The sequence below is a fragment of the Trichechus manatus genome, unplaced genomic scaffold (assembly GCF_000243295.1).
Source record: "Trichechus manatus latirostris isolate Lorelei unplaced genomic scaffold, TriManLat1.0 scaffold00035, whole genome shotgun sequence".
Taxonomy (NCBI): domain Eukaryota; kingdom Metazoa; phylum Chordata; class Mammalia; order Sirenia; family Trichechidae; genus Trichechus; species Trichechus manatus.
The window spans coordinates 3,438,331-3,452,734 of NW_004443971.1; the positions used below are offsets into that span (position 1 = coordinate 3,438,331).

Genomic DNA, 14,404 nt, shown 5'->3' on the forward strand with positions numbered 1-14,404 from the left:
ATCTACTATTTTCTTAAACTGTCTGCCAATAGCAAGAATCCAGGTTAAGAAATTCTGACTGGGTTGGCAGCATAATAATAACCTGAACAAATGACTTTCCCCTTCTGCCATCTACTTGGTTAGCTATGCCAAGGAAAGTAAGCTCTGTTGTTTAATTTTTTAAATGAAAATTAATAAAACTAACAGGAATTTCCTTTTCCCTTTAGTCTTCCTCAGTACACTTCAGGAAAATACTTTGTCCAGCAATGGTCAGGAAACAACAGTAACTGTTTCGACGGACTCACCTGGTCAGTTTTGACAGAAGAGCTACTTGGGAACGGTTATCCAAGAAGGAAGATTGGGCGTATGGAGATACATGCAGAATTGTATTGCAATTACAGCTACTCTATAGTGAAACAATTTTTAAAAAAAAGCTGTGGTTGAGTCGTTTCCAACTCATGGCGACCCCAGGTGCAGCGTCAGAGTAGAACTGTACACCATCGGGTTTTCAGTGGTTGATTTCTGAAAGCAGATCTCCAGGCTTTTCTTCCCAGGTGCCTCTGGGTGGACTTGAACAACCAACCTTTCAGTCAGCAGCTAAGCACATCAAGCATTTGCACCATAGTAATCCAATAAAGACCCCTTTCTGGGTATAAACTGAAGACAGTTTTCATTTGGGTCCTCACCTCAAGTGTGCATGCCCTGAGAGACTCTACAAAGTCTATGGCAGTAGATCTTTAAGCCGGAGGATCACAAAAACCTCAGCAGAAGTTCCTACCTACCAGGACATTTCAGGTCTGTGCTATTTATTTGAGAAGAAAAAAAAAGAAAACAACCCAAACGTACAACATCAGTTAAATGCATGAGTGCACCTTAATATTGCAGAGCCATGAAAAATAGTTTTGTTCACTGTGCATAAATAATGAAAGGCTGGAAAGACACACACCAAAATGACAACTGTGGGAATCTCTGGATGACAAGATTTTACGCTATTTTTTACAGTTAAAATAGATTATTTTTGTAATCAGAGAAAAAAGAAATGTAACTTGAGAACACTGTGAAGACATCAGTCGCCTCTGCTTGAGAGGAAAATGTACTCAAAGTCCCTCTGTTTCTGCACCCTGCTTCTCAAAATGTCTGGTGTCAGGACTTCCCAGCATCCTCTATGAGCAAGTGTTGTTCTCTCTCTTTTATGCTAAATCTAACTTTATTTGTCCATCTCTTCTCACCTCATTCTTAGATTTTCTTTTCTATGTACTGAGTACAGGTCCCTGGCTGGCACAAATCGTTTGTACTCAGCTACTAACCAAAAGGCTGGTGATTCAAACCCAATCAGTGTGCCGTGGAAGAAAGGCCTGGCAATCTGCTTCCGTAAAGATTATGGCCAAGAAAAGCCTGTGAAGCTCCCCTGTACTCTGTAACACATGGGGTCGCCATGAGATGGAATCAGCTCGACAGCAGCAGGTTTGGTTTTTTGGCTTTGGTACTGAGTATCCTTTATTAATTCCCAACCCTTTGAAGCTCTCTAAAACAAATTCATTTTGACCTAATCACCATCAGCCAAACCTATACTGAGGAAACAATTAAGAATATAGTACCCATGAGTCTACGGAGGCTGGAAGAGTTCACATCAAGGCACTCAACAAGGCAAAGACATGAAGAATCACCAAAATCATTCCAGAACAACGGAGGGCCTTTCTTAGCGCCCAGACGCTTGGGGAGTAGCAAGCTCCCTGGCTGAATATGCTAATGGCCCAAAAGCAGTGTTGGCAGGAGACAGTCCTCGCACGACTCAACTCCTCCAGTCTCTAAATAAGCAACTATGATGTTGCCTGCAGGCCCCTGAACATAAGCCCACCCCAACCACAGGTGCCCTGCAGATAGGACCTGCACCAGCAGCCCCACAGCATCATTGTCACTGGGTGTGTGACCCACCCCACCTGGACGACACAGCTGCACCAAGGGAGCTGGGACAAGGCCAGAACAAACAGCCCCACCAGGCCATCGGGAAAACATCGATCCAATCACCTCTCCACTCCCGGCAACCACATCGCAGGTCAATTCAGAGCCCTCTTTCCCGCCCCAAACAATGTGCTGTCTAAAATGACACAAGTATCTGTAATTAGGGAGAAACATGAGGTGCATTTTGTGGCTGATTGGCTTCCCAGTAATGACTTAACTACTCCTCCCCAGGGCAAAACTCCCCCACCAAGTTCAATAAGGCGTAATTATGTGTCACTACAGGACCCAAAGGGCTGGACTTCCTCTGCAATGCTGCCTGTTTGACGCTGAATGCCTCCTCATTCAGAGCAACAGAAACAGTATTCCTTAATTGTACAAATAAACACAACAGAGGGAAAACAATCCAATTTTTCACTCTATTTGCTTTTATTTGGGAAAAAAGGTTGTCTTTCTTTACAGTTGTGTCATTATTAGAGTCCACTCATAACTTCAGTCTAGTCAACTCCCTTTTATTAAAAAATGCAGCTTCTGTCCTTTGTTGACCCAGCAAGACACAGTTCACCTAATGAGCAGGCCTGCTCTCGTCTGCATGTAGAGGGTTTCATTTGATATATTTCAGCCTTCAGGCCACTGGACACTGTCATCAGTGGGAACTTCTAAAAAAACACACATTAACTCATCTGCAAAGTGCATTTTAAAACACATTCCATTTTAAAACCTCATTTTGTGAAAATTGCACAAAAAGGAATAGCTAAGCCTTTCTCTCTCTTTAGAGATACTGTGATGATTAAAGATGACAGTTCTCAAAGATGAAAGGTTTCTTTCTTTCCCACACAAATAATATGTATGTTTGGGAGAGGCAAACAAAAGTCTCACCCACAGCCAAATGCTCCACTGTGCCACCTCGGCCACCAGCCCTCATGCTTCTCTCTGCCTGGGTTTAGGGGAATTGTGGCCAGCAGTCTTACTCCTTCATGGGGATGGTGGCTTCTCTCCATTTGGTGGGCACAGGCCATACCCCTACTCCCAACACCAATAGCCGTCAAGTCAACCCCAACTTCTGGCAACCCCATGTGTGTCAGGGTAGAACTGTGCTCCATAGGGTTTTCAGTGGCTAATTTTTCAGAAGTAGATAGTCAGGCCTTTCTTCCAAGGTTCCTCTGGATGGACTGAACCTCCAATCATTCACTTAGCTTTCAAACATACTAACCATTTGCACCACCTAGGGACTCCTATTTTTTATATAGTGTTTACATAAAATCAAAACACTTTACCTATATGAAATCACTTATTCCTTACAACAATCCTGTGAGGGAGGCACTATTATTCTTACTATTTCACTGATAAGCAAAACAGAAATAAATAACTCACCAAACACTCTCAAGCTGAAGCACTGCAGGGATTTAAACCCAGGGAGTTGGGCTGAAGAGTCTATGCTCTTAATGACCGTCCCATATTCCCTATTTGAGCACAGGCTCCCCTCCTTGGAGTAGAAGCACAACCCTCAGCCAGGAAATTCCCCTGGTCCTACCATACTCAGGCTCACCTTCCTACCCTTCTCCTGCTCCCAAGCCCCCAGAGATTCTCCTCACTCCACAATTCAACTTGTTCAGAGTAAGATGCAGTGGCCCCAGGCTCCACGGTAAGCAAGTAAACAGTTTGTCCTGACCTTCCCTAGACACCGTGGCCCCCTCTGTCACCCCTGCTGGGTTCCACAGGACCATGGGAGAAAAAAGCCAGGGCCCTTGTTGCTGAAACTCTAAATGCCATTGGAGATCATCCAGTTAAGGAGCTGGGGCCTTTTAACAGGCAAATGTTCAAAAATGCTCACGATTGATGTGTACAAGTTTCACATACCTTACATTACACAGGGCATCTCTTCTGGATCTACATTTCCCTCGTCTTGTGTATACACAATTACGTGCTATAGAACTGAGTGAAAGACACATTCTCCAGCAGGGTGCCTAACAGTGTCCTTTCATCAACTGGGGTTTGCTGATTCCAAGCTGGAGGCTGCCATTTCCCCTCTGGGTTTGTTTCCACAATGAGGCTATTCTGCCCCCTGGTGGTGCAACCTCATTCTCCTGCTCTGCATGGCTCTTAAGCATTCATTAACCTGAGGATCTGATAGAACCATGAATTTTAATACTACTAATCCTTGTATGAGGAGCCCTGGTGGCATAGTGGTTAAATGCTCAGCTGGTAACTGAAAGGTTGGTGGTTCGAACCCACCAGCCACTCTGTGGGAGAAAGATGTGGCAGTCAGCTTCCATAAAGATTTACAACCTTGGAAGACCTATGGTGCAGCTGACTGTCCTACAGGATGACTATGAATTAGAATCAACTCGACAGCAGTAGTTTTAATTCTTGTATCTGAAAGAGTTTCATTCATTCATTCGTTCAAGAACTCATACAGATAAAACTCTGCTTACCAATTCTTCCAACTCATTTTCGTCCTCCCCCTCCCAGCCTTTGCTCTTGGCCTCTCTGAAGGAATCCTTTCACTCACTAGCTCCACTTCTTAGTTTAGCGCCCCCCCCCCATACTGTTTTGCCTACAGGAGATAAGTGCTCCAATAGGTACCTTCAGCAACTACATTTTACCTGTAGCTTACTGAACATTTTACCTTTTCTTGACTTTTTTGGGAATATGCTCAGACCATAGAAAAGAGTTTTAATTTGCCTTTCTGAGTTCTCTGCTTTCAGCAATTGCCTCACTTTTGGAAGGGAAAAGGAGGAGATGGATAAGATACAGGAGGAACACAGACAGTCTCTATCTCTGAGTCCCTATAAGAAGAAATCACCCCAGAATAGGATGAGGGCTCTTGGTTAAGGGTTTAAGACAGCAGCACTCTCAAAGCCTGCCTCTATGTAACATAAATATAGGAACCTACGATGGGCCCATAATACCCCTTTTCTACTCTAAAAGCACAATTTGAAAGGAGACAGTGAGACATAAAAATAATACTTATTTTGCATAATAGCAAAATGCAGACACCCCAAAGAAAAGTTCCTTATGGGTAAGAGCTCTACAAGGGATCAAGGAAGATATCAGGGAAAACACAGACAAACCCAGGGAAAACACAGACAAAGCAACTGAAGAATTCAGGAAAACAATACAAGAACAAAACCTCAGAATAAATAGGCTATTAGAAACCATACAAAAACAGCAACTAGAAATCCAAAAGATTAACAATAAAATTTTAGAATTAGACAACTCAAAAGAACGATACAGGGGCAGAATTCAGACAATGGAAGACAAAATTAGTGAGACTGAAGACAAATTCCTTGACACCAATTTGTTTGAGGAAAAATCAGAAAAAAATATGAAGAAAAATAAAGAAAGCCTAAGAATTATGTAGGGTACCATTAAGAGGAAAAGCTTACATGTGATTTGAGTTCCAGAACAGGGAGAACAGTAGAAAACACAGAGAGAACCGTTGAAAATTTGCTGGCAGAAAACTTCCCTCATATTATGAAAAACAAGAAGATGTCCATCCAAGAAGCTCAACAAACCCCATACAGGATATATCCCAAAAGAAAGTCACCAAGACATATCATAATCAAACTTATCAAAACCAAACAATCCTGAGAGCAGCTAGAGAAAAACGAAAAGTCACCTACAAAGGAGAACCGACAAGACAAAGCTGACTACTCAGCAGAAACCATGCAGTCAAGAAGGCAATGGCATGACATATATAAAGCCTTAAAGAAAAAAAATGCCAGCCAAGAATTATATATCCAGTAAAATTGTCTCTCAAATACGATGGCAAAACTAGGACATTTCCAGATAAACAGAAATTAAGGGAATTTGTAAAAACCAGACCAAAATTACAAGAAATATTAAAAGGAGTCCTCCAGTAAGAGAACCAAAGAATTCAGACAACAATTGAAGATTAAGACACAGGGCAGATCAACCAGATACCAACCTATATAGGGAATTCTCAAAAAGAAAACAAAGTTAAATGACTGAAAATAGAAAACCAGAGATGAAAATATGTAAACGAAGGCAGTGTTAAAACAAAAGAGAGGGAATAAATGGTGTAGTTACAGAACTTCCAAACGAGAGAACTAAAGGTGATATCAAGAAATAAAGGACTGGTTTAAACTTAGGAAAACAAAGGTAAATTTCAGGTAACCATAAACAAAGCTAACAAACCTACACATCAAAATAAAAAAGAATAAAAACATAAAGACTCAGTAAACACAAAATCAATAATAATGAAAGAAAATAAAATACATAAAAAAAAACTCAACACAGAAAATAAAGCAGTACAAAGAAACTGTCAACATCACACACACACACACACAAAAATGACAGCAGTAAACTCATACCTATCGATAATTATACTGAATGTAAATGGGCTTAAATGCACCAGTAGAGAAAGAAAATGGCAGAATGGATTTAAAAAAACATGATTTATCTATATGCAGTCTACAAGAGACACACCTTAGAAACAAAGACATAAACTAAAACTCAAAGGATGGAAGAATATACATCAAGCAAACAACAACAAAAAAGAGCAGAAGTGGCAATATTAATCTCTGATAAAATAGATTTTAAAGCAAAATCCACCATGAAGGATAAGGAAGGGCACTACATAATGATAAAAGGGTTAATCTACCAGAAGGGCATAACCATAATAAATATGTACTCCCCCAATTACAGGGCTCCAAAACACATAAACTGCAACAGCATTGAAAAGAGAAAAAGTTCTACAATAATAGTCCTTCTAGTGAAGGACAGAACACCTATAAAGAAACTCAATAAGAAGACCTAAATGCCATAATCAACCAACTTGGCCTCATAGACATATACAGAACAGTCCACTCAACAGCAGCAAAATATACAGTCTTTTCCAATGTACATGGAACATTCTCCACAATAGACTACATTTTAGGTCACAAAGCAAGCCTCAACAAAATCCAAAACATCAAAATAATAAAAAGCATCTTCCTTGATCACAACATCATAAAAGGAGAAATTATTAAAAGGAATAGCAAGGAAAAACTCAAATAAGTGGAAATGGAACAACACCTTGCTGAAAAACCACTGGACAACAGAAGAAATCAAGGATGGAATAAAAAAATTCATAGAATCAAATGAGAATGAAAACACATCTTACCAAAACCTTTGGGACACAGTAAAAGCAGTGCTCAGAGGACAATATATAGCAGTAAAAGCACACATCAAAAAAGAAGAAAGGGCCAAAATCAAAACATAAACAGTCACCAGAAGAAAGAAAATAATAAAGATTAGAGCAAAAATTAATGAAATAGAGAAGAAAAAAACACTAGAAAGAATCAGCAAGACCAGAAGATGGTTCTCTGAAAGGATCAACAAAAATCAACAAACTACTGGCCAAACTGACAAAAGAAAAAGAAGCAAGCAAGCAAATAGCCCAAATAAGAAATGAGATGAGTGATATCACAATAGAATCAACTGAAATAAAAGGGATCATAAGAGAATACTGCAAACAATTGTACGCCAACAAATTTGAAAATCTAGAGGAAACAAACAAATTTCTAGAAACACACTACCTACCTAAACTAACACAAACTGAGGTAGAAAAACTAAACAGACCTGTATCAGAAGAAGAGATTGAAGAAGTAATGAAAAAAAAAAAACCTCTTGACAACAACAAAAAAGCCCTGCATAGACGGCTTCACTGGAGAAGTCTAGCAAACATTCAGAGAAGAGCTCACACCAATATTACTCAAACTGTTTCAGAGCGTAGAAGAGGAGGGAACACTTCCAAACTCATTCTATGAAGCCAGCATAATCATGATACCAAAGCCAGGCAAAGACACACACAAAAAAAGAAAACTACAGACCAATATCCCTCATGAATATAGACACAAATTCTCAACAAAATTCTAGCCAATAGAATTCAACAGCCTATCAAAAAAAAAATACATCATGACTCAAGTGAGATTCCTACCAGGTTGTAAGGACTGTTCTACATTAGAAAATCAATCAACATAATCGACCACAAAAATAAAACAAAAGGGGACCTCACACCATCAAGAAAGCAGTGCCGGGAGCAGAACGCATCCTTTGGACTGGGGTCCCTGCGCCGAGAAGCTCCTCGTCCGGGGGAGCTTGATGAGAAGGCCGACAGAGAGAGAAAAAGGCTTCCCCTGGAGCTGACGCTCTGAATTTGGACTTTTAGCCTACTTTGACTGTGAGGAAATAAATTTCTCTTCGTTAAAACCATCCACTTGTGGTATTTCTGTTATGGCGGCACTAGATGACTAAGACAGAATTTGGTACCGAGACAGTGGGGTACTGCTCTAACAGATACCTAAAACGTGCAAGCGGTTTTAAAACTGTGAATGGATACACGTGGGGCAGTGACAGAGGACCAGCAGCAGCAGAGAATCTACAGCAGCAGAGAAGCAGCAGCAGCAGCAGCAGAGAACCAACAGCAGCAGAACCAGGAGACCGGTGAAAGACGGCGCTGGAGCCAACCCACGGACCGGAGCGAGAGAACTGAATGCCTGTGAGCACGAGGCTTCCTGGCGGAGTGGGGTGCCTCTGGGCACTTATCGGTGGAGCTACTGAGCTTTGGAACACTTGCCCCAGCAGGGCAGATGCAGGCATGAGGCCCGAGGGCCGAGAGGCCATAGGAAGCAGAAGCTGAAGAGACAAGGGACACAAGAAGCCGAGCTGCTTCAGCCTCAAAAGGCCATAAAGAGAGATATACTGAACACAGTTGCTGATCGTTGTGAAATACTATTTGAGAACCTGCTTTTGAATAAAATACCAGAAAAAAAAGATTCTGAAAAAGAGTTCCACATCCTCCCTCACCGAGTTTTCGTCCCCATCTCTGGATCCACTGTAATGTTATGTGATTATAAATTTGGTGATGAGGCAGCTGAAGAAATCAGAGACCATTTTATAGAGATGTTAGATCAAATGATTCCAACAGAAGATTTAGAAATTGCAGAGGAAATAAACACAGCTTGTGTGAGTTCCTCTATGGATAGTGAAGCTTCTTGGGACTTCACAGATGATGAAAAACCAAAACAACCACTTCAAACTGCACCAGTATTGAAACTTCAGCAAAACACAGGTGTGACTACAGCCTCTGCGGTGGTAGTCCTTGCTGCGGGCATCGCCTTTCATTACTTCAGTGACTAGAGTGAGACACCGCTTTCTGATCAGCCAGAAAAAGTCATACATTTAGGTGGAAGTTGCACATAACAAATAATTATTATCTATTTTTAAAAAGCTTCAAAATGATGGCATATTTTCATAGATTTTAGTCCTGTTGATCTCAATCCCACATTGATCAGGACATTGAAAATTTGAATAGTTAGGGTTGGCTCAATATTTTTAGTAATAGAACCGCAGGAGAAATTTCTACAAAGTGTATCAACAATCTGTTGGATAAGTTCGTACTCAAGGACTTTTCTAGTATACACTCATTTCCAAGATACTGTGTGTTTTGTTATAATGGAGGATTAGGCAACTTTTCCAGAGAAGTTTGAATCAGTAAGGACTGACATAAATCATGCAATTTCTTATATTAGTATATTGTAACTTTTAATATATTAAATAAGACTTTTGCTTTAATAGTATGTTAGCTTAGGTACTGCAGAACAACTCGATCTTGAATAAAACCTACTTTTGAATGCATTGCTAGGTTCAAAGAAATCTGCAAGAACCACACCTTTATGTTTCTCCATCCCAGTTGATAATAGTGAATGCTACAGTTAGCATACAGATGAACTGTGATTGTGTGAGGGCAAATGTCAATAGCACTACTGCCATATGCAGTTTGCTTTGCACCAGGAAACAAGGAGAGATATCTGAATCTGCGACTGCCTTAAGCCGTTAAGGAGGGCTTAAGGATTTATAGTACCCTAAAGATCTGCCAGAGGCAGATATTAATTCCCTCAAAAGAAAAACATTCCTATTTAGTTACAAGATTCCCATAGATTAAGTCAAGCAATATTATTTCCTGACTAGAGATTACCATGTACAAGCTGAAACTAGCTAGCATGAGAGAGAACCGATAGAAACAACAAACGTTAGATTTAATTCTCCAAGTTCTCACCACCAACACAAGCAATAAAGGATGGAACCACAGGCAGATTTGAAAAAGAACCAAATACAACTTCTAGAAATGAGAAATATATTTATTGAAATAACAATTTTAAAAAAACAGACATGTTGAATATCATATTAGACTCAGCAGAAGAGAAAATTAGTAAACAGGAAGCTAGATGTAAAGAAATTGCCCAGTGAACAGCACAGAAAAACAAAGAACTATAAAATAGTAAAGAAAAGAGATGCACAGAAAACAGGTATAAAAACTAGAAGTACTAGGAGGAGAGAATGAATGGAGGAAAGGCAATATTTGGAGAGATAACTGAGAATTTTCTGTATTTGGAAAATCGATAAATTCAGGAAGCACAGCATATCGCAAACACTTATATTAAAAATACATGCTTAGTCTTAATGTAGTGAAACTGCAAAATAACAAATGCAAGAATTTTAGAGCAACCAAAGAGGAAAAAAGAGTTCATCAACAAAGATATGACAGCAAAATGCTCAGTATGCTCCTCAATAGCAGCAATGTATCCAAAAGAGAATAATATCTTCAAAACTCTAAAAAAATTATTTTCAGCTTTGAATTGGTACCAAGAAAAATTTCAATAAAGATATGTTTGGATGAAAATAAAAATAAAAATAAAACGAATCACATGATCATCTCAAATGATGCAGAAAAAGCACGTGACAAACTCCAGCAGAAAAAGCATGTGAAAAAGTCCAACAACCACTCCTGTTAAAAACTCTCAGCGAAATAGGAATAGAAGGTAAATTCCTTGACATAATAAACGGCACTTATACAAAACCAACAACCAACATTATTTTCAACAGAGAGATTGAAAGCATTCCTCTTGAGAATGGGAACAAGACAAGGATGCGCTTTATCACCACTCTTATTCAACATCGTGCTAGAAGTCTTAACTAGAGCAAGAAGGCAAGAAAAAGAAATAAAGAGCATTCAGAACACTAAGGAAGAGATAAAACTATCTTTGTTCGCGGATGATAGGCCCCAAACATAGAAAACCCCAAGAATACACAAGAAAGCTACTGGAGCTAATAGAAGCTTTCAGCAAAGTAGTAGGATACAAAATTAACATATAAAAATCAGTTGGATTCTCTATGCTAACAAAAATAACTTAGAAAAGAAAATCAGGAAATCAATACCATTTACAATAGCCCCCAAAAAGATAAAATACTTAGGAATAAATCTAACCAGGGATGTAAAAGACCTATACAAAGAAAACTACCAAATACTGTTGCAAGAAACCAAAAGAGGCCTACATAAATGGAAAAACATACCATGCTCATGGATAAGAAGGCTCAACATTCTGAAAATGTCAATACTATCCAAAGCAATCTATAGATAAAATGCAATTCTGATCCAAATTCCAACAGCATATTTAAACAAGGTGGAGAAACACATCACCAACTTTATATGGAAAGGGAAGAGGCCCTGGATAAGTAAAGCATTACTAAAGAAGAACAAAGTGGTAGGCCTCAAACTACCTGATCTTAGAACTTACTATACCACCATGGTAGTCAAAACAGCCTGGTACTGGTACAATGACAGACACATTGACCAATGGAACAGAATCAAGACCCAAATGTAAATCCATCCAGCTACGGGCAACTGATAGTTGACTAAGGGCCAAAGTCCATTAAATGAGGAAAAGACAGTCGCTTTTAACAAATGGTGCTGGCATAACGGATGTCCATCTGTAAAAAAAAATGAAACAGGAACCATACCTTACACCATACACAAAAACTAACTCAAAATGGATCAAAGACCTAAATATAAAACCTTAAATAATAAATATCATGGAAGAAAAAAAGAGACAACACTAGGGGCCCTAATACATGGCATAAATAGTATACAAACCATAATTAACAATGCACAGACATGAGAAAATAAACTTGGTAACTGGGAGCTCCTAAAAATTAAACACTTACGGAAATCAACAGACTTCACCAAAAAAGTAACAAGACAACCTACAGACCGGGAAAAAAAATTTGGCTATGACGTATCTGACAAGGGTCTTATCACTAAAATCTACAAAATATTTCAACATCTCAACAAGAAAAAGACAAATAATCCAAGCAAAAATGAGCAAAGGATATGAACACACACTTCAATAAAGAAGACATTTAGGCAGCAAACAGACATGAAGAAATGCTCGTGATCATTAGAGAAATACAAATCAAAACTACAATGAGATACTATCTCACCCCAACAATACTGGCACTAATCCAAAAAAATAGAAATTAACACATATTGGAGAGGCTGTGGGGAGACTGGAACTCTTATACATGCACACCCATGTTCATTGCAGCATTATTCACAATAGCAAAGGATGGCAACAGGTACAGTTACATAACTTAGTTGAATTTTTAAGAGAAAATATGAGATTTCTAAGAATGCTCCTGCTTTTCCAGGGGGCACGTTCCATATTACTCTCTGTGCCTCATTGAGACTATTGCTGCTGGTTGCCCTGCACACTAACCCAGCTCCCAGCCCCAAGGTGGTAAGGGACGAGCAAAGATAAAGTTATTATTCTCCCCTCTGTCAGGGTTGTTTTTTCTTGTTTGGGGGGCGGGGGGTAGAAAAGTCCCTTAAAAACACTGTTTTAGCTATTATCAATTACTAACACCATAGGTTAAGGAGCTCTAGTGGCACAACCTGTTAAACTCTCAGCTGCTAAACAAAAGGTTGGCGGTTCGAACCCACCATGGGAGAAAGACCTAGTAATGTATACCTGTAAAGATCACAGCCTAGGAAACCCTATGGGGCAGGTCTACTCTGTCACATGGGTCACTATGAGTTGGAATCCACTTGACTGCACACAACAACAAAAACAATAGGTGCCTATTAAGGAGCCCTGGTGGCACACCAGTTAAGTGCTCAGCTGCTAACTGAAAGGTTGATGGTTCGAATCCACCCAGTCACTCCACAAAAGAAAGACCTGGAGATCACTTCCATAAAGATTACAGCCTAGAAAACCCTATGGAGAAGTTCTACTTTGTCACATGCAGTTTCTATGAGTTGGAATTGATTCCACAGCACCCAACACTACCACTACCACCACCTTAGGTGAATTCACTTAACATTCTATGAAGCTAACTCAGGATTGAGAAAATACTCTAAACGGGGGGAAAAGTGAGGAGAGGAAAACAACGGCAGCTTGAGATGGAGCCTCAGACAAGGATGCTGTCTAGAGAAGACAGGCAAGTTCCTGGGCAGAACCAGGCACCAGATCCCGGATAAGCACTGCTGCCTTCAAACATTTTACTCCACGCTCCCCTGCTTCCTTCACTTCTGCTCTGTTTTCTCATCTAGGTCACCCTGAACAACATTTCCCAGGGTATGGCAGAACTATTTCATAACCGCTTGTGAAAATAAAACGAAACATACTATTTGCCAACCAACAGCTTAGACAATTTCTCTTTTTGTTTTTGAAATAATACTGTCAGAATCAATTTTTTACTTTTTCTGGAATTTCACTGCAGTGCATACCCCACCTCCAAGTTCCTTGCTGTGCCCTATATTAATCCTGGTGGCCACAATACACCAAGAATCAGAGTGGGAGCTCTTAGAGCTAAAATATACAGCAGACAGGTTGACCTTTATTTTGAAAGCTGTATTTCCCCTAAATATTCATTTACTATGTTAAAAATCAAGACAATGAACATGTTTGTTTGTTTTTTAACTTGCTGGCATTGGTAGTAGATCTACAAAGTAGGAAACATCTAAAAGAAAAGACTCAAGAGTCACCTAGGTAACCACAGCAACAAGGAGAGAGCCTTAATTTACAGAATTGACTTAATTTACAGAATCCCACGTCATTCCCCAGTGGGCTCTACCTGTTTGATGAACTCTGGGAAGCTGAGGATGGGCCCATTGTGGAAGACTGGGTAATAGAAGACATAGGCCAACATCCAGGGGAAGGAGTAGGAGGCACGTTCAGCGGGCAGCTGCTGCCAGCATGACTCAAGGCTGAAGCTTGTGTAGTAGAGGCAGCGAACGGTCAGCGTGAACTGCAGCAAGTAGTACTCGTTTTCTGTCTGGTACCACCTTCTCTGCAAAGTCAAAAGGAAAGAACAACCCTTGAGTGGCAGAGAGGGATATCATCCAATCAACAATACAAATGTTGGCTACCATGTCCACATTTATCTGAGAAGTCCAGAAGGTCTTGGGAAGATGATATTTCCCATGGTTAGAGTAGCTGTACTATAAAAGGAGCCAAGCTGAACTCAAATTCTTAAAAAGTCCAGACTTAACTGGACCAGTTGAGACGAGAGGACTCCCTGAGACTACCGCACTGGGATACACTTTAAACCTTAAACCAAAATTATCCGTTGAGGCCACCTGTTAGCTAAATAACAGACTGGCTCATAAAATAAAGAATAT

General features: G+C 39.9%; 1 protein-coding gene across 3 annotated transcripts in view; it reads right to left on the reverse strand.

Annotated features, from left to right (window-relative positions):
* The window catches only part of HHAT (hedgehog acyltransferase), a 635,839-nt gene that overhangs the window by 517,089 nt on the left and 104,346 nt on the right, over window positions 1-14,404 (reverse strand). For 2 of the 3 annotated variants that reach the window (XM_023730278.1, XM_012555207.2), the window contains one exon: window positions 13,858-14,073. The exons of the other annotated variant lie outside the window; for it this stretch is intronic. In XM_023730278.1, the coding sequence (XP_023586046.1) occupies window positions 13,858-14,073 (216 nt within the window). The remainder of the gene's footprint in view (window positions 1-13,857; window positions 14,074-14,404) is intronic. 3 annotated transcript variants of the gene reach the window in all.